Source organism: Pristiophorus japonicus, chromosome 1 (assembly GCF_044704955.1).
Source record: "Pristiophorus japonicus isolate sPriJap1 chromosome 1, sPriJap1.hap1, whole genome shotgun sequence".
In the NCBI taxonomy this organism is placed as follows: Eukaryota; Metazoa; Chordata; class Chondrichthyes; family Pristiophoridae; genus Pristiophorus; species Pristiophorus japonicus.
The window spans coordinates 462,833,064-462,853,566 of NC_091977.1; the positions used below are offsets into that span (position 1 = coordinate 462,833,064).

The following is a 20,503-nucleotide window of genomic DNA, read 5'->3' on the forward strand; positions in this document are numbered from 1 at the left end:
CCCAAGTGTATCTGTGCTCTCAGATAATCTGCCTTATTCCCTAGACTCCTTGCATTGAAGTACATACCATTTAGCATAGCCAAACTCCCTTGTTGTCTATTTTCTCTCTGTTTCCTCTGCCTTCCAAATTCACTTTCTAATTTTCTGCTTTGCTTCTCTCCCTTCTGAATCTACTCTCAGGTTCCCATCCCCCTGCCAAGCTAGTATTAATGTATGTTATTCCAAGAAGTCATTTTAGGAACATGGACAAAAGTTAGCGATTGTTTTATTACCATCAATGCACAATATTATTGCACCATAATAAAAACTCAGCATGTACCTTGTTTTTAGTTGATACCTATTTCCTTGTCTACTGTCTACAACTTTAAGCATAAATTTTCTTTACTGGGTGAGCCTGAAATTTTATATTTTCAGAAATGTTTTGGGCTGATGTAAATTTGTTTACTGGCTGGTCAGTGTCTTTTGTGGCTGTTTGGCCTCCCTCCTATGATTGGTGCCTCCAACAGCTGCCTGGGTATTCAATGTTTCCCAGAATTACTGCTTACAATTAATACATCCCATGGCACTTCATCCACATCCCCACACACCAAGTATCTGTTTATCTCTAGACTTGATTATTCCCATCATCATCATCATCATCATAGGCAGTCTCTCGAAACGAGAATGACTTGCTTCCATGCCAAAAAGGGATGAGTTCACAGGTGGTTCAATGAAGGGCCTAATATTCTGGATCCCGAACTACATCTTGAAGGGTGGATTTTTTTAACGTGTGGTGGCCATTGCACACCAGCCACCACACGGGCTTGACAGAGCTAAGTCGTGGTCCAGTGGCAAGGATTAACCAAAACGACTGGAGACCAGCTCTGCTGCACGGACCTAGTGCGCACACATATCGCAGTGTGGGCTGGTCCGTGCCACACCTGAGCCCTTGCCTCTTCTGGGCCCCGAACTCACGCCTCTCCTGGGCCCTGATCACATCCCTCTACGAACTCTTGCCGCTCCTTCGCGCCGACCTCACCACTCCTGCTGTACCTGCCCGCACTGCAGTCAGCCGTTGGCCTCCTGCAGCAGCACACGCTGCTCCCTGCAGTGGTATGCCACTGCACGCTGCTCCCTCTAATGGCCCCGGCCTGCTGATGGTCTTGCAGGCCTACCATGATGGTCGAGGGCAAACTAGATTAATCTTGGTCTTTTGTTGTCTAGAAAATCCTATCTTCCTATGTTCCTAGACTGAGGATTTCATATCTGGTCCAGGCCTTTCTCACAATGCTCTCCAAAAGGCTGTAGATGCTGTGTAAATTTAAACTTTCAAATTTGAGATATATCAAGGGATACCAAAGATGGGAAAATGGAGTTGCGTACAGATCAGCTATGACCTAATTGAATGGCGGAACAGGCTCGAGATGCTGAATGGCCTACTGTTCCTATGCTCCTATGATTTTGCTGATCATTTCATTCAATCTGTTCATCATCATCATAGGCAGTCCCTCGGAATCGAGGAAGACTTGCTTTCACTCTTAAAATGAGGACGCTAATGCTCTTATGGCTTCCCTCCCATACCTCGGGAACCTCTTATCAACAAGAGCAGACATTGACAATGAGATTCAACACCGCCTCCAGTGCATCAGTGAAACCTTCGGCCACCTGAGGAAAGAGTGTTTGAAGACCAGGCCCTCAAAACTGTCACCAAGCTCATGGTCTACAGGGCTGTAGTAATACTGGACCATGTCAGTAGACACCTCAAGTCGCTGGAGAAATACCACCAACGATGTCTCAGCAAGATCCTACAAATCCCCTGGGAAGACAGAGGCACCAACATTAGCGTCCTCGACCAGGCCAACATCCCCAGCATTGAAGCACTGACCACACTTGATCAGCTCTGCTGGGCAGGCCACATCGTTCGCATGCCAGACACGAGACTCTCAAAGTAAGCGCTCTACTCGGATCTCCTTCACGGCAAACGAGCCAAAGATGGGCTGAGGAAACATTACAAGGACACCCTCAAAGCCTCCCTGATAAAGTGCTATATCGCCACTGACACCTGGGAGTCCCTGGTCAAAGACCGCCCTAAGTGGAGGAAGTGCATCCGATAGGGCGCTGAGCACCTCGAGTCTCAACGCCGAGAGCATGCAGAAATGAAGCGCAGGCAGTGGAAAGAGCGTGCGGCAAACCAATCCCACCCACCCCTTCCCTCAACGACTATCTGTCCCACCTGTGACAGAGACTGTGGTTCTCGTATTGGACTGTTCAGCCACCTAAAAACTCATTTTTTTGATTATTCCAATGCTCTCCTGGCTTCTCTTCCACCTTGCACCCTCCGTAAACTTGAGCTAATCCAAAACTCTGTAGCCTGTATCCTAACCTATACCAAATCCCACTCAGCTAGATTGGCTCCCAGTCCAGCAATACCTCAAATTTAAATTTCTCATCTTCCTATTTTAATCTCTCCATGTCCTGCCCCTTCCTATATCTGTAATCTCCTCCAGCCCTACACCCATCTGAAATCTCTGCACTCCTCCAATTTTGGTCTCTTGCTCATTCCTAATTTTCATTGCTCCACCATGCCTTTAGCTGCCTAAGATCTGGAATCCCCTCCCTAAACATCTTTGCCTCTCTCTCCTGCTTAAAACCTACCTCTTTGAGCTTTTGGTCACCTACCCTAATATCTGCTTATGTGGCTCGATGTCAAATTTTGTTTGATGGTGCTCCTATGAAACACATAAGGATATTTTTCTACATTAAAGGTGCTGTCTAAATGCAAGTTGTTATTGCTGTTGGTGTTGTCCTGGGTTCTTGCTTTAAAAAGAACTGAAGAATAATTCAAAGAGAACTTCATTATGAAAACTCATTTTTAAGTATTGCATTTTGAAACTTGTATAATTACTAGTCAGCCTCTCATGACATTGTACGCAGAGAATCACCTGAAGTGGGGTTGGAGAATAACCAGGGTGCATAGATGTAATTGAGTCATTTGAAAGTCTTCTATTTGTATTATAAATTCCTATGGCCACACTTAAAATGGAAGCTGTAATTACACTCTCCCATTAGGATTCCAATACGGTCCTAAAAAATTATAAGGGAAAAATTTGACAGGAAGTGCGTGGTGATTCAAATATTTAATACATTCAAAGAATAGCTAAAAAATTGCACACCTTTGTTTTATCGTCTTTCCTTCTGTACCATTGTGATTGTAATAACTAATGGAATTCATGGTTACAGATCAAATATAGTTTAAGTAAATCTTATGATATGGGAGTGATCTTCTGTGTAGAGAATTAATGATTCATTCTATCTGTAGATATTCAATACAGCTTTAACATTTATAAATAGTAACTTAATTTCTTTGGGGATCAATTTTCTTTTACTCTTAGTCACTGTTTAATTGCGATGCACTCAAGAATGTAGTTAAAACTGTCCCCAAAAATACTCTCTGTATAGCTTTTCCTTTAATTATTTAAAGAAAAGACTTGCATTTATATAGCGCCTTTTATGACCACCAGATGTCTCAAAGCACTTTACTACCAATGGAGTACTTTTGGAGTGTAGTCACTGTTGTAATGTAGAAAATTTCAACAAATCCAATGCATCTTTTTCAATTAAAACTGCTGTTTACTATTTATGGGATTATAAAGCATAGAAACCAATTTCTACACTACCGGTGTAAGCTTTTGGAACAATGGCCTGGTATTTGCGGTCCTGGTTGCCTTTGAAACTGACCACAGTTTAAGGATTTAGCACATGCGCAGACTAATACAGAAATCCTAAAGTTACGGTCTATCATTCACTGCTCCTCGATAGGCTGCACTATGCCCTCCCCCTCACAGAGCCGGCAATCAGTGATATCTCTCAAATCATGGAAACTGACAAAAACTTTGGCTATTGCACAGTAATTATGCTGTTAAATACCACATTAAAAATTAATCCCAAATGGATTAGCTGTGATTTTATCAGCATATTGACTACTAAACAAAGGTTATGGTCATGAAAAACTACTTTTACTTTTGTGCAGTGTCACATTTATCCATTTTAATTAGTATTTAGAAGTTATTATTTTAGGAGCTTACCTACTTCCTGGTTCACAGTCTGTGAGAATTCTGCATTTTAATTGGCTGCTTAGACAGCTTGTTCATGTCACAGTAGCTCATCGCTGGGAATTCCCATTAACTTCCGTTGATTTGAATTACGTGCCGGAATACCCGAACTTCTTGACACAGAGTTCACAAGATCTTTGTGCGAAGCTTACTTTGAGGCCAGCGATGAACGCCTTTGCTTTGCCGCGCGCTTACCGCAAATTCCGGGCCAATGTATTTAACCACAGAAGTGTAATTGAAAGACCCCAGGATAAAGTAAGTGAGAATTGTAAGATGCTGTCCTTTATTTCCTAGCAGGCACTTACCTACTGATATTCAACAACACTGCAATGGAAAAACACAGTGCACTCCACACCCACGTTGCATATATTCATTTTTTAAATTCAGATTGCTGCACGAGTTACTGAAACTGGACCAAGACATTAAATAAACAGGTGGGGGGTTTTTTGCACCATAAAAATCATCTATTACTCATTGTTGCCAGATCGGCTAATGTTTAGAAGCAAACTACAGTTGACAGTGAACACATTAAAATATGCTGTGATTCTTTCCCACCGCACTTAATTAACCGAGTTCAGCCAAACCATATAGAGGCCTGAAAGGTTGCAGAGAGCAAAATTCACCAGAAACCCCCCTGTGTTTGGGCTCATTCGAAAGGAAATTTAATTTGGGACTATCTATCAAAAAGTTTGGAACTCTAAAGTGCTTATGGAAGAAACTACAAACTTTAATAGAATTATGAACTTTTACAAGACAAATTCAAGCCTGTGGGCGGACCTGGGGAACAAAGGAAGCCCACTTGATCATTGGAACTGTCTTGTTGTGAGGAATGAGGTAACCTGTCTGGAAGAATGAGTATTTGGAAATCTTCCTCCACAAGAGACATTACCATCACAAATCACCCAGAGGTGGCTCCCCATCAACATGGGTCTGGACAAACCATTTTCAGCATATACATCACAAAGAGGCCCAATCCAGCCTGTATGCGAAAGACTAAGCACAAAAGGACATTGCAATTACCAAACTAATTTTTCCATCAGGAAACAGTTTTTCGAAGATCAACCCACCCAGCACATATCAACTTTAACGAGCCCGACAAAATATTAGAAAGAAGAACCAAGCCCGCCAGAATTATACAAAGGATTGTGAAGAGATTTGGTGGCAAGATTAGAACACTGAAATCGTATAACTGACCACCGTTTTCAACAGAGGTGGGACAAGAGACAAGGTGAGAGAGACAAGGAGAGAAACCAACGTGACAGTTGTAAAACTAACTTCTCCAGCCTCGAAGTCTTGAAGTCCTGAAGGAAGGAAGAACATCACCATCTACCATTAACTATCAAAAGGATTGGTAAGCATAAATCCCTGCCGCCCTGGAGTCTAACCTAGCTAGAATTAGGTATTGGGAGGTGGGAAGTATAATTTTACTGCAACCCCCTTTGAATGTGTAGTATATGGTACTTTATTAGAGTGATTATAAGTTTGACCTTGTACCTTTCCTTGTATTGTACTTTATTAGAGTAATTATAAGTTTGACCTTGTACCTTTCCTTGTCTTGTTCTTTATTAGAGTGATTGTAAGTTTGGCTGTGTATTTTCTTACTAGAGTAATAAGTCTGTATTACTTTGACTGTAATAAAATCAAAGTTATTTGCATCAAACCAGCGTCCTCTGCACTTTTGTCACACCCCCCAAATAAATCCAGAATACAGAACCCAAGGGAAGGGGAGCGATTCGAAACCGCTCAAGTTGGTCAGAAGGGAACCTGACCCCCTCATAGAGACACACCACACCCTCCCCCCCCTTTACAGGTTGTGTATGCACAGGCATGAGACTGAAGTGCAGTTAGATTGCCAAGGGGCAGTCAGGTCCTGCTTGCATGGATGCCCTAAAAATATCAGTACCCAAAGCCCAGCCAAATGATCCCCAATCTATGGAAGGGCTGCAAAATGCAGAGGCTTGTAAGAGTTAAAGTTCTTACAGCTATAAAACGTTTTCAATATTTAATGTGTTCATTCCTTATTTTCAAATCCCTACATGGCCTCACCCCTCCCTATCTCTGTAATTTCCTCCAGCCCCACAATCCTCTGAGATCTTTGCACTCCTCTAATTCTTCCCTTTTGAGCACCCTGATTATAATCGCTCCACCATTGGTGGCCGTGCCTTCTGTTGCCTAGGCCCCAAGCTCTGGAACTCCCTGCCTAAACCTCTTCGCCTCTTTACCTCTCTTTCCTTCTTGACACTCCTTAAAACCTACCTCTGTGACTAAGCTGTTCTAATTTCTACTTATGTGCATGATGTCAAATTTTTAATCTTATAATACTCCTGTGCAGCGCCTTGGGATGTTTCACTATGTTAAAGGCGCTGTATAAATACAAGTTGTTGTTGTTATTGTAAGTTGTATTTTAAGCGAAATATAGTGGGATAGGTGGGAATGCAACATAATCAGTTAGAGGAGTTTGTTTTTTTGGTTTTGTGGTTATAGTTGAAGCAAAGATCCATAGAATCATACAGCACAGAAGGAGGAATATGGCTGTGTGCTGCAGCAATCCAAAACTCATCTCGCTGCCCACGCTCTCCCTATTATCCTGTATCTTTCTGTACTTCACATGTTTATCTCTCCTCCTTTAACAGATTCAATGATCTGTGCCTCAACTAATCCCTGCAGCAAAGCTTTCCACACTCTTAAAAATTCTCTGTGTATATAAATTTCCCCTACTTTCTCTCCTTATTTTCTTAGTGACAATCTTAAACTGATGACTCTCTCATCACTGGCTCCCCAGTCACAGCAAATAGTTATTCCCTATTCACTCTATTAAAACCCTGCATAATTTTTAAAACCTCAAATATTTGAACTGTCTCTGCTCCAATTACAGTATCTCAAATCTTGCCTCATAACTATACTCATTTTATATCATCCTGATGAATGTATGCTCTATGGCTTTAATGTCCTTTTTATAATGTGAGTCTGTGACAATAATTTACTTTTTGTCTGTGTTTAATTTTTAGCTTGTGTAGTCTTATTAGGAGAAACAATGTGAGCTGGGGTTGCAAGCACAAAATTTACACATCAAAATGGCCCAGAATTTGCTGGGGCAGGCCATCTCATGGTATGCCTTGTTAGAATTGTCCCTGCACCCTTCAGTTCAAAAAAAATTGCCCACAACATTTCTGGAAAAGCACGTTGATAATAGAGGATAACAGGGTATCTAGGATCTTGGGGAACAACAGGACAGACAGTGTATCGCTGATGAGATTAAAGAATTGAGAAATAAACAGGGGTGGGACTGAGCAGGATGGTGAATTAGAGTGGGTGATTCAATGACAAATCAGGTACAAAAAGAGAGGGAATGAAAGACTGGATTAAGAGAGAGAAAAAAATGTAAACATTTTAAATTTGACATTTTAAAAATCGACAACCCTAATATTTGATTTTGTTGGGAAAAGGAGGATACCTTTTGCATGTAAGATAAGAAAACAACAATATCTCCAGTTCTTCCCACACCCTTTAAGCACCCTTTCACTGCAGAAGACTAGAGTGTGACGCATCTTGGGCAACTGCAATCTTCTAAAACGTTCTTGATTTCTTAAGGAGTCCATAGAGAAATTCAAAGTTTTCCCTGAATTGGCCAATTAAAAAAAATATACTTTATTTTTTCTTTCCAAAAACAGAATATATGCTCATTTATTAGTTTGCTGTTTGTGGGATCTTGCTGTGTAGTTAACGTGTTTGTCTACATAACAACACTTTAGTGTTTGGAGGATGTGAATGTCTTTGTAATGTAAAGGGACAGCCTCTGTGTGTCTGCCATTGCAATTTTTGTGGAATAGGCTTGACGCCTGAGTGGCTTACTTCTGTTCCTATGTTCTATTTTCCTAAGAGTAGCCCATTGGTTGTAAAGCATTTTGGGACATCCTGGGAACATGAAACGGCTTAATAAGTGCCACTTCTTTCTTTTGCTCTCTCTCCCCCAGGAGATAGCATTATTGGAAATGGGTGATTGGTGTGAGAGTATACACCACTTACTGGATAGGGCAAACTTGTTGAGTTCAATGGTCGTTTCTTGCCCTTTTTAAAATATATTAATGAGGTGATAACTCCAATTGCTACCTGATTATGTATCAAACATAAGATATTTTATAGATTTAAAAAATATTTTTGACTTGAGTTCACCTGGAGTCAATGCACTATAACGAAACAGGCCTAATTTTGTGTGTTTTTTTTGGAATCACAAATTATTGATATGCTTCTACAAGCATTCCATATAAAGTTGGCAATGAAAAGAGCAACACGGGGTTATTGATCTGTGAAGATGCTAGACCCCTGTTGCATAGGGGCTGTGAAACATCACAATAAACCATTCAATTCACTGCTAATTAAATTTGATTATTTAAAGATGCTCATTCAAAATTTCGTAATAGGGTTGCTCGTTGGTCCAGTACTCGATGATAGGATTTATTCTTCCAACAAAAGTAGACTTAATGAACTAGATACTGTAACGGTGCTTTTAGTGACAGTTTAAAAAGTGTCCTGTATGGTGCAGCTTGAATTACTATTGAGGTTAGAGTTGAAAGGGGAAAGGAGCAGGGGACAGTGCTGCCGAACAGGAAGGTGCTCGGCGGTTTTGTGCTCACAGGCTGGGGAGGAGTGAAGAGTCGGTTGCTGCAAGCACCATGGAAGAAATGGAAACGGAGGAGGATGTGCTTTTTAAAAAGCACCGCAAGGAAAAGAAAGAATTGCAGGGTACGCGGGGAAAAGTGCGCGGTGAAGCGAGACAGAAACCGAGTCCCGCCCAGCAAACGTCAGCGCGGCTCGTTGCCTTTTTGCGGCAGCATTGTTGCTGGGTTTTAGAGGCGCTGTTGGGTTTCTGCCGGAGAGCAATGGTGGCGGACACCGAAGGGCTGGATTAATTTGCACCGTCACTTGTGGGGGCCGGGCCGGGCCGGCAGTGGTGTGATGCGGTCCGCGGGCAGCGGCCGCTCTTCCCCCTGGAAACACTTGCTCTGCACAGCCTCCTGCCGCTGCTCCCTTGGTCTCGGACCACCCACTGTTGCTGAGCGATCATGTCTTCAACTCCAGAGTTTCCTGCCTGTCGCCCCCACCCTCGAGTTCAGGAGTTTGTTTCCAGGCAATGGAATGATGGCTCTATAAAATGTTAACTTTGGTCTTGGGATGACGGCTGTGTGCCCTAGTCACCACCATAATGACGTCAGTCCTGAAGGACCGTGCGCTTATATTTTTGTACAAAGCAACATTTGTTTTGGGTGAAACAGAAACATAGAAAATAGGTGCAGGAGTAGGCCATTCGAGGCTGCACTGCAATTCCATAAGATCATGGCTGATAATTCCTTCAGTACCCCTTTCCTGCTTTCTCTCCATACCCCTTGATCCCTTTAGCCGTAAGGGCCATATCTAACTCCTTCTTGAATATATCCAACGAACTGGCATCAACCACTCTCTGTGGTAGGGAATTCAACAGATTAACAACTCTGAGTGAAGAAGTTTCTCCTCCTCTTAGTCCTAAATGGCTTATCCCTTATCCTTAGACTATGTCCCCTGGTTCTGGACTTCCCCCAACATTGGGAACATTCTTCCTGCGGGAACATTCTTCCTGCATCTAACCTGTCCAGTCCTGTCAGAATCTTATATGTTTCTATGAGATCCCCTCTCCTCCTTATAAACTCCAGTGAATAAAGGCCCAGTTGATCCAGTCTCTCCTCATATGACAGCCCAGCCATCCCTGGAATCAGTCTGGTGAACCTTTGCTGCACTCCCTCAATAGCAAGAATGTCCTTTCTCAGATGAGGAGACCAAAACTGAACACAATATTCCAGGTGAGGCCTCACTAAGGCCCTGTACAACTGCAGTAAGACCTCCCTGCTCCTCCTATACTTAAAGCCCCTAGCTATGAAGGCCAACATACCATTTGCCTTCTTTACTGCCTGCTGTACCTGCATGCCCACTTTCAGTGACTGATGAACCATGACACCCAGGTCTCGTTGCACCTCCTTTTCCTAATCTGCCACCATTCAGATAATATTCTGCCTTTGTGTTTTTGCCCCCAAAATGGATAACCTTACATTTATCCACATTATACTGCATCTGCCATGCATTTGCCCACTCACCTAACCTGTCCAAGTCACCCTGCATCCTCTTAGCTTCCTCCTCACAGCTCACACTGCCACCCAGTTTAGTGTCATCTGCAAACTTGGAGATATTACACTCTATTCCTTCATCCAAATCGTTAATGCATATTTGTAAAGAGCTGGGTCCCAGCACTGAGCCCTGCGGCACTCCACTAGTCACTGCCTGCCATTCTGAAAAGGACCCGTTTATCCTGACTCTCTGCTTCCTGTCTGCCAACCAGTTCTCTATCCACATCAGTACATTACCCCCAATACCATGCGCTTTGATTTTGCACACCAATCTCTTGTGTGGGACATTGTCAAAAGCTTTTTGAAAGTCCAAACACACCACATCCACTGGTTCTCCCTTGTCCACTCTGCTAGTTACATCCTCAAAAAAAATTCCAGAAGATTCGTCAAGCATGATTTCCCTTTCATAAATCCATGCTGACTTGGTCCGATCCTGTCACTGCTTTCCAAATGCGCTGCTATTTCATCCTGAATGATTGATTCCAACATTTTCCCCACTACTGATGTCAGGCTAACCGGTCTACAATTACCTGTTTTCTCTCTCTTTTTAAAAAGTGGCGTTACATTAGCTACCCTCCAGTCCATAGGAACTGATCCAGAGTCGATAGACTGTTGGAAAATGATCAGCAATGCAGCCACTATTTCTAGGGCCACTTCCTTAAGTACTCTGGGATGCAGACTATCAGGCCCCGGGGATTTATCGGCCTTTAATCCCGTCAATTTCCCTAACACAATTTCCCACCTAATAAGGATATCCTTCAGTTCCTCCTTCTCACTAGACCCACTGTCCCCTAGTACGTTCGGAAGGTTATTTGTATCTTCCTTCGTGAAGACAGAACCGAAGTATTGGTTCAATTGGTCTACCATTTCTTTGTTCTCCATTATAAATTCACCTGAATCGGACTGCAAGGGACCTACGTTTGTCTTTACTAATCTTTTTCTCTTCACATGTTTATAGAAGCTTTTGCAGTCAGTTTTTATGTTCCCTGCATGCTTCCTCTCGTACTCTATTTTCCCCCTCTTAATTAAACCCTTAGTCCTCCTCTGTTGAATTCTAAATTTCTCCCAGTCCTCAGGTTTGTTGCTTTTTCTAGCCAATTTATATGCCTCTTCCTTGGCTTTAACACTATCCTTAATTTCCCTTGTTAGCCATGGTTGAGCCACATTCCCAGTTTTATTTTTACTCCAGACAGGGATGTACAATTGCTGAAGTTCATCCATGTGATCTTTAATTGTTTGCCATTGCTTATCCACCGTCAACCCTTTAAGTATTCTCTGCCAGTCTATTCTAGCCAATTCATGCCTCATACCGTCAACGTTACCTTTCCTTAAGTTCAGGACCCTCCGAATTAACTTTGTCTCTCTCCATCTTAATAAGGAATTCTACCATATTATGGTCACTTTTCCCCCAGAGGCCTCGCACAACAGATTGCTAATTAGTTCCTTCTCATTACACATCACCCAGTCTAGGATGGCCAGCTCCCTGGTTGGCTCCTCGACATATTGGTCTAGAAAACCATCTCTAAAACACTCCAGGAAATCCTCCTCCACCGCATTGCTACCAGTTAGGTTAGCCCAATCAATATGTAGATTAAAGTCGCCCATGATTACTGCTGTACCTTTATTGCACACATCCCTTATTTCTTGTTTGATGCTGTCCCGAACCCCTCTACTACTATTTGGTGGTCTGTACACAACTCCCACTAGCGTTTTCTGCCCTTTGGAATTCCTCAGCTCCACCCATACCTATTCCACATCATCCAAGCTAATGTCCTTCCTTATAATTGCATTGATTTCCTCTTTAACCAGCAACGCCACCCTGCCTCCTTTTCCTTTCTGTCTATCCTTCCTAAATGCTGAATACCCTTGGATGTTGAGTTCCCAGCCTTGGTCACCCTGGAGCCATGTCTCCATGATGCCAATCACATCGTATCAGTTAACTACTATCTGCGCAGTTAATTCATCCACCTTATTCCGAATACTCCTCGCATTGAGGCACAGAGCCTTCAGGCTTGTCTTTTTAACACACTTTGCTCCTTTAGAATTTTGCTGTAATGTGGCCTTTTTTGCTTTTTGCCTTGGGTTTCTCCACTTTTACTATTCTCTTTTCTATCTTTTACTTCTGCCCCCATTCTATTTCCCTCTATCTCCCTGCATAGGTTTCCATCCCCCTGCCATATTAGTTTAACTCCTCCCCAACGCACCAGCAAACACTCCCCCCTAGGACATTGGTTCCGGTCCTGCCCAGGTGCAGACCATCCAGTTTGTACTGGTCCCACCTCCCCCAGAACCGGTTCCAATGTCCGGGTGCAAAAGTTATGTGTGACCCTTTCACAACTCTAGCCCATTTGAAGTATCACTGCTCAGTTAAGGGCCTGCAGTGCACTAAATACATTTTTTTTTTAAATGAAAAGTAAAATTTGGAAAAATACTAATTTGATTGCTAAGAATTGTGTTCAGATTCTGAGCTTGGAAAGAATGCTGTTGGAACCCTCATCCATGCCTTTGTTACCTCTGGACTTGACTATTCCAGCACCCTCCTGGCTGGCCTCTCTCATTCTACCCTACGTAAACTAAAGGCGAGCCAAAACTCGGCTGCCCGTGTTCTAACTTGCAGCAAGTCCCCAGGTCCCGCTCACCCATCACCCCTGTGTTTGCTACATACGTTGGATCCCGGTTAAGCAAGGCTCGATTTCAAAATTCTTGTTTTCAAATCCCTTCATGGCCTCGCCCCATCCCATCTCTGTAATCTCTTCCAGGCCAACAACAACCCTCCGCCCGCCCCCCCCCCCCCCCCCCCCCCCCCCCAGAGATATCTGCGTTTCTTTAATTCTGCCCCTTTGAGCATCCCTGATTATAATCGCTCAACCATTGATGACCGTGCCTTCTGTTGCCTAGGCCCTAAGCTCTGGAATTCCCTGCCTAAACCTCTCCTCTTTCCTCTTGGGTTTTAAGGAGCATCTTAAAAAAAAAAAAACTTTTTGAGCAAGCTTTTGGTCATCTGCCTTAATTTCTCCTAATGGGGTCGGTGTGAAATTTTTGTCTTATAGCACTCCTGCTAAGCACCTTGGGAAGTTTTCCTACGTTAAAGATGTTATATAAATTCAAGTTGTTGCTGGTGGTTGATCAGCACTGGTGTGGATAATTGATAGAATCTGTTAAGTTAACTTTGGGGTGAAGATGAATGATTGATTCATACATGTATCTTTTAGAGATTGTGAAATAGACATTTATTAGGGTGGTGGAATAGTTTGTTGTTCCATTTTACTGGTTGGGCAAAGTTTATTTTTAATAAAATTTATTCATAAAGCAAAATATATAACATGGTCTAAAAAGATATTCTGTACATTGCAAACATCACAATCATAGTTCAAAGGCACTTTGAGGTACACTAATCCAAGTACTGTTGGCTAAATACATTCAAACATTGCAATTCAAAGGATGCTACATTTACATTGATGTACACTGTTGGTGTTGGCAATAATACATTTGTTGCATTTGAAATAATGCTACATTTACATTGTTATACAGTTTCACTAGTATGGAAACTGTATAACTCAATGTAAATCTTTTGAGGGTGGATAAGGGGGAACCAGTGGATGGTGGTGTATTTGGATTTCCAGAAGACTTTCATTCGATAAGGTCCCACATAAAAGGTTACTGCATAAGTTTATGGTGTTGGGGTAATATATTAGCATGGATAGAGGATTGGTTAAAAAACAGAGAGTAGGGATGAATGGGTAATTTTCTGGTTGGCAAACAGTAACATGGCTCCAGGATGATCAGGGCTGGGAACTCAACATTCAGGGGTATTCAACATTCAGGAAGGATAGAATAAAAGGAAAAGGAGGTGGGGTAGCATTGCTGGTTAAGGAGGAGATTAATGCAATAGTTAGGAAGGACATTAGCTTGGATGATATGGAATCTATATAGGTAGAGCTGCAGAACACCAAAGGGCAAAAAACGTTAGTGGGAGTTGTGTACAGACCTCCAAACAGTAGTAGTGATGTTGGGGAGGGCATCAAACAGGAAATTAGGGGTGCATGCAATAAGGGTGCAGCAGTTATAATGGGTGACTTTAATATGCACATAGATTGGGCTAACCAAACTGGAAGCAATACAGTGGAGGAGGATTTCCTGGAGTGCATAAGGGATGGTTTTCTAGACCAATATGTCGAGGAACCAACTAGGGGGGAGGCCATCTTAGACTGGGTTTTGTGTAATGAGAGAGGATTAATTAGCAATCTCGTCTCGTTGTGCGAGGCCCCTTGGGGAAGAGTGACCATAATATGCTGGAATTCAACATTAGGATGGAGACTGAAACAGTTAATTCAGAGACCATGGTCCAGAACTTAAAGAAGGGTAACTTTGAAGGTATGAGGCGTGAATTGGCTAGGATAGATTGGCGAATGATACTGAAGGGCAATGGCAGACATTTACAGACCGCATGGATGAACTACAACAATTGTACATTCCTGTCTGGCGTAAAAATAAAAAAGGGAAGGTGGCTCAACCGTGGCTATCAAGGGAAATCAGGGATAGTATTAAAGCCAAGGAAGTGGCATACAAATTGGCCAGAAATAGCAGCGAACCCAGGGACTGGGAGAAATTTAGAACTCAGGACAAAGGGTTTGATTAGGGCAGGGAAAATGGAGTATGAGAAGAAGCTTGCAGGGAACATTAAGAAGGATTGCAAAAGTTTCTATAGATATGTAAAGAGAAAAAGGTTAGTAAAGACAAACGTAGGTCCCCTGCAGTCAGAATCAGGCGTAGTCATAACGGGGAACAAAGAAATGGTGGACCAATTGAACAAGCACTTTGGTTCGGTATTCACTAAGGAGGACACAAACAACCTTCAGGATATAAAAGGGGTCAGAGGGTCTAGTAAGGAGGAACTGAGGGAAATCCTTATTAGTCGGGAAATTGTGTTGGGGAAATTGATGGGATTGAAGGCTGATAAATCCCCAGGGCCTGATGGACTGCATCCCAGAGTACTTAAGGAGGTGGCCTTGGAAATAGCGGATGCATTGACAGTCATTTTCCAACATTCCATTGACTCTGGATCAGTTCCTATCGAGTGGAGGGTAGCCAATGTAACCCCACTTCTTAAAAAAGGAGGGGGAGAGAAAACGGAATTATAGACCGGTCAGCCTGACATCGGTAGTGGGTAAAATGATGGAATCAATTATTAAGGATGTCATAGCAGCACATTTGGAAAGAGGTGACATGATAGGTCCAAGTCAGCATGGATTTGTGAAAGGGAAATCATGCTTGACAAATCTTCTGGAATTTTTTGAGGATGTTTCCAGTAGAGTGGACAAGGGAGAACCAGTTGATGTGGTATATTTGGACTTTCAGAAGGCTTAGAAACATAGAAACATAGAAAATAGGTGCAGGAGTAGGCCATTTGGCCCTTCTAGCCTGCACCGCCATTCAATGAGTTCATGGCTGAACATGCAACTTCAGTACCCCATTCCTGCTTTCTCACCATACCCCTTGATTCCCCTAGTAGTAAGGACTTCATCTAACTCCTTTTTGAATATATTTAGTGAATTGGCCTCAACAACTTTCTGTGGTAGAGAATTCCACAGGTTCACCACTCTCTGGGTGAAGAAATTCCTTCTCATCTCGGTCCTAAATGGCTTCCCCCTTATCCTTAGACTGTGTCCCCTGGTTCTGGACTTCCCCAACATTGGGAACATTCTTCCTGCATCTAACCTGTCTAACCCCATCAGAATTTTAAACGTTTCTATGAGGTCCCCTCTCATTCTTCTGAACTCCAGTGAATACAAGCCCAGTTGATCCAGTCTTTCTTGATAGGTCAGTCCCGCCATCCCGGGAATCAGTCTGGTGAACCTTCGCTGCGCTCCCTCAATAGCAAGAATGTCCTTCCTCAGGTTAGGAGACCAAAACTGTACACAATACTCCAGGTGTGGCCTCACCAAGGCCTTGTACAATTGTAGCAACACCTCCCTGCCACTGTACTCAAATCCCCTCGCTATGAAGGCCAACATGCCATTTGCTTTCTTAACCGCCTGCTGTACCTGCATGCCAACCTTCAATGACTGATGTACCATGACACCCAGGTCTCTTTGCACCTCCCCTTTTCCTAATCTGTCACCATTCAGATAATAGTCTGTCTCTCTGTTTTTACCACCAAAGTGGATAACCTCACATTATCCACATTATACTTCATCTGCCATGCATTTGCCCACTCACCTAACCTATCCAAGTCGCTCTGCAGCCTCATAGCATCCTCCTCGCAGCTCACACTGCCACCCAACTTAGTGTCATCCGCAAATTTGGAGATACTACATTTAATCCCCTCGTCTAAATCATTAATGTACAGTGTAAACAGCTGGGGCCCCAGCACAGAACCTTGCGGTACCCCACTAGTCACTGCCTGCCATTCTGAAAAGTCCCCATTTACTCCTACTCTTTGTTTCCTGTCTGACAACCAGTTCTCAATCCATGTCAGCACACTACCCCCAATCCCATGTGCTTTAACTTTGCACAGGTCTCACACAAGAGATTAATGTGCAAAGTTAAAGCACATGGAATTGGGGGTAGTGTGCTGACATGGATTGAGAACTTGTTGTCAGACAGGAAGCAAAGAGTAGGAGTAAATGGGTACTTTTCAGAATGGCAGGCAGTGACTAGTGGGGTACCACAAGGTTCTGTGCTGGGGCCCCAGCTGTTTACACTGTATGTTAATGATTTAGATGAGGGGATTAAATGTAGTATCTCCAAATTTGCGGATGACACTAAGCTGGGTGGCAGTGTGAGCTGTGAGGAGGATGCTATGAGGCTGCAGAGCGACTTGGATAGGTTAGGTGAGTGGGCAAATGCATGGCAGATGAAGTATAATGTGGATAAATGTGAGGTTATCCACTTTGGTGGTAAAAACAGAGAGACAGACTATTATCTGAATGGTGACAGATTAGGAAAAGGGGAGGTGCAACGAGACCTGGGTGTCATGGTACATCAGTCATTGAAGGTTGGCATGCAGGTACAGCAGGCGGTTAAGAAAGCAAATGGCATGTTGGCCTTCATAGCGAGGGGATTTGAGTACAGTGGCAGGGAGCTGTTACTACAGTTGTATAGGGCCTTGGTGAGGCCACACCTGGAGTATTGTGTACAGTTTTGATCTCCTAACCTGAGGAAGGACATTCTTGCTATTGAGGGAGTGCAGCGAAGGTTCACCAGACTGATTCCCGGGATGGCGGGAATGACCTATCAAGAAAGACTGGATCAACTGGGCTTGTATTCACTGGAGTTCAGAAGAATGAGAGGGGACCTCATAGAAATGTTTAAAATTCTGACGGGTTTAGACAGGTTAGATGCAGGCAGAATTTCACAATGTTGGGGAAGTCCAGAACCAGGGGTCACAGTCTAAGGATAAGGGGTAAGCCATTTAGGACCGAGATGAGGAGAAACTTCTTCACCCAGAGAGTGGTGAACCTGTGGAATTCTCTACCACAGAAAGTTGTTGAGGCCAATTCACTAAATATATTCAAAAAGGAGTTAGATGAAGTCCTTACTACTAGGGGGATTAAGGGGTATGGCGAGAAAGCAGGAATGGGGTACTGAAGTTGCATGTTCACCCAGGAACTCATTGAATGGCGGTGCAGGCTAGAAGGGCCGAATGGCCTACTCCTGCACCTATTTTCTATGTTTCTATGTAACTCGTGGGGCCTCAACTATTTGCAATCTATATTAATGACTTGGATGAAGGGACCGAATGTAATGTAGTCAAGTTTGCTGCTGAAAGATGAGTGGGAAAGCAAATTGTGAGGAGGACACACAAATCTGTAAAGGGATATAGACAGGCTAAGTGAATGGGCAAACATTTGGCAGATGGAGTATAATGTGGGAAAATATGAGGTTATCCACTTTGGCAGAAAAAATAGAAAGGCAAATTATAATTTAACTTGTGAAAAATTGCAAAGTGCTGCAATACAGAGGGACCTGGGGGTCCTTGTGAATGAAACACAAAAAGTTAGTATGCAGGTACAGCAAGTAATCAGCAAGGCAAATGGAATGTTGGCCTTTATTGCAAGGGAGCTGAAGTATAAAAGCAGAGAAGTCGTGTTACAACTGTACAGGGTATTGGTGAGGCCACACCTAGAGTACTGTGTACAGTTTTGGTCTCCATATTTAAGGAAGGATATACTTGCATTGGAGGCTGTTCAGAGAAGGTTCACTAGGTTGATTCTGGAGATGAGGGGGTTGACTTATGAAGATAGATTGAGTAGGTTCGGCCTATACTCATTGGAGTTCAGAAGAATGAGAGGTGATCTTATTGAAACATAAGATAATGAGGGTGCTTGACAAGGTGGATGCAGAGACGATATTTCCACTCATAGGGGAAATTAAAACTAGGGGACATAGTCTCAGACTAAGGGACTACCCTTTTAAAACTGAGATGAGAAATTTCTTCTTTGAGGGTTGTAAATCTATGGAATTCCCTGCCCAGAGAGCTGTGGAGACTGGGTCATTGAATATATTTAAGGCGAAGATAGACAGAATTTTGAGCGATTTAAAGGGTTATGGGGAGCGGGCAGGGAATTGCAGCTGAGTCCATGATCAGATCAGCCATGATCTTATTAAATGGCGGAGCAGGCTCAAGGGGATAATGGCCTACTCCTGCTCCTATTTCTTCTGTTCTTATGTAGTGTTGGCACTAATGCATTCATTTCTATCTAGTGTTAGTGCACTTGAAAGGATGGTACATTTATATTGAGCTACATGGTTTCAATTAGTGTTGGCACAAATACATTTACTTCTATCCAAAACATTTGGGAGGTGCGATATATTTATTGGAAGTATGCAGTTTCCAGTAGTGTTTGTTCAGCTGGAAAAACATGTTGGAGCAAAAGAAAGTAAGAAAGAATGAATGATCAACTGTTTGGTATAAATAGGGAATTTCTAGCCATACAATATGTACTGGGTTTATATCATTAGTATAATCATTAACACTTTTAACTATTTGATTTCATAATAACAAGAAATAGGAGCAGGAGCTATACGGCCCCTCGAGCCTGCTCCGCCATTTAATACGATCATGGCTGATCCGATCATGGACTCTGGTCCAGTCCCCTGCCTGCTCTTCATAAGCCCTTATTCCCTTTATCGTTTAAGAAACTGTTTATTTCTGTCTTAAATTTATTGAATGTCCCAGCTTCCATAGCTCTCTGCAGCAGGAAATTCCACAGATCCACAACCCTCCTGAGAGAAGAAATTTCTCCTCATCTCAGTTTTTAATGGGCGGCCCATTATTCTAAGATTATACTCTCTAGTTCTAGTCTCCCCTATCAGTGGAAGCATCCACCTTGTCAAGCCCCCTCATAATCTTATACGTTTGGATAAGATCACCTCTCATTCTTCTGAATTCCAATGAATAGAGGCCCAACCTACTCAACCTTTCCTCGTAAGTCAGTCCCCTCATCTCTGGAATCAACCTTGTGAATCTTCTCTGAACTGCCTCCAAAGCAAATATATCCTTTTGTAAATATGGAAACCAAAACTGCACGCAGTATTCCGGGTGTGGCCTCACCAATACCCTGTATAGCTGTAGCCAGACTTCCCTGCTCCATCCACTTTGCAATAAAGGCCAAGATTCCATTGGTCTTCCTGATCACTTGCTGTACCTGCATGCTAATCTTTTGTGTTTCATGCACAACTACCCCCAGGTCCCGCTGTACTGCAGCACTTTGCAATCTTTCTCCATTTAAATAATAACTTGCTCTTTAATTTTTTTCTGCCAAAGTGCATGACCTCACACTTTCCAATATTCTACTCCATCTACCAAATTTTTGCCCACTCACTTAGCCTGTCTATGTCCTTTTGCAGATTCTTTGTTTTTTTGTCACACATTGCTTTTCTTCCCATCTTTGTATCGTTGGCAATTTGGCTACGTTACACTCGGTCCCTTCTTCCAAGTCGTTAATATAGATTGTAAATAGTTGGGGTCCCAGCACTGATCTCTGCGGCACCCCACTGGTTACTGATTGCCAACCTGAGAATGAACCATTTATCCCGACTCTCTGTTTTCTGTTCGTTAGCCAATCCTCTCTCCATGCCAATATATTACCCCAACCCCGTGAACTTTTATCTTGTGCAGTAACCTTTTATGTGGCACCCTTGTCAAATGCCTTCTGGAAGTCCAAATACACCACATCCACTGGTACCCCTTTATCCACCCTGTTCGTTACATCCTCAAAGAATTCTAGCAAAATTCTAGCCAATTTCCAATGA

General features: G+C 42.9%; 1 protein-coding gene across 1 annotated transcript in view; it reads left to right on the plus strand.

Annotated features, from left to right (window-relative positions):
- Positions 1–8,670: 8,670 nt before the first annotated feature.
- Positions 8,671–20,503, plus strand: part of otud6b (OTU deubiquitinase 6B) — a 36,805-nt gene continuing 24,972 nt past the window's right edge. The window contains exon 1 of the mRNA XM_070893843.1: positions 8,671–8,834. Within this exon, the coding sequence (XP_070749944.1) occupies positions 8,765–8,834 (70 nt within the window). The 5' untranslated portion in view covers positions 8,671–8,764. The remainder of the gene's footprint in view (positions 8,835–20,503) is intronic.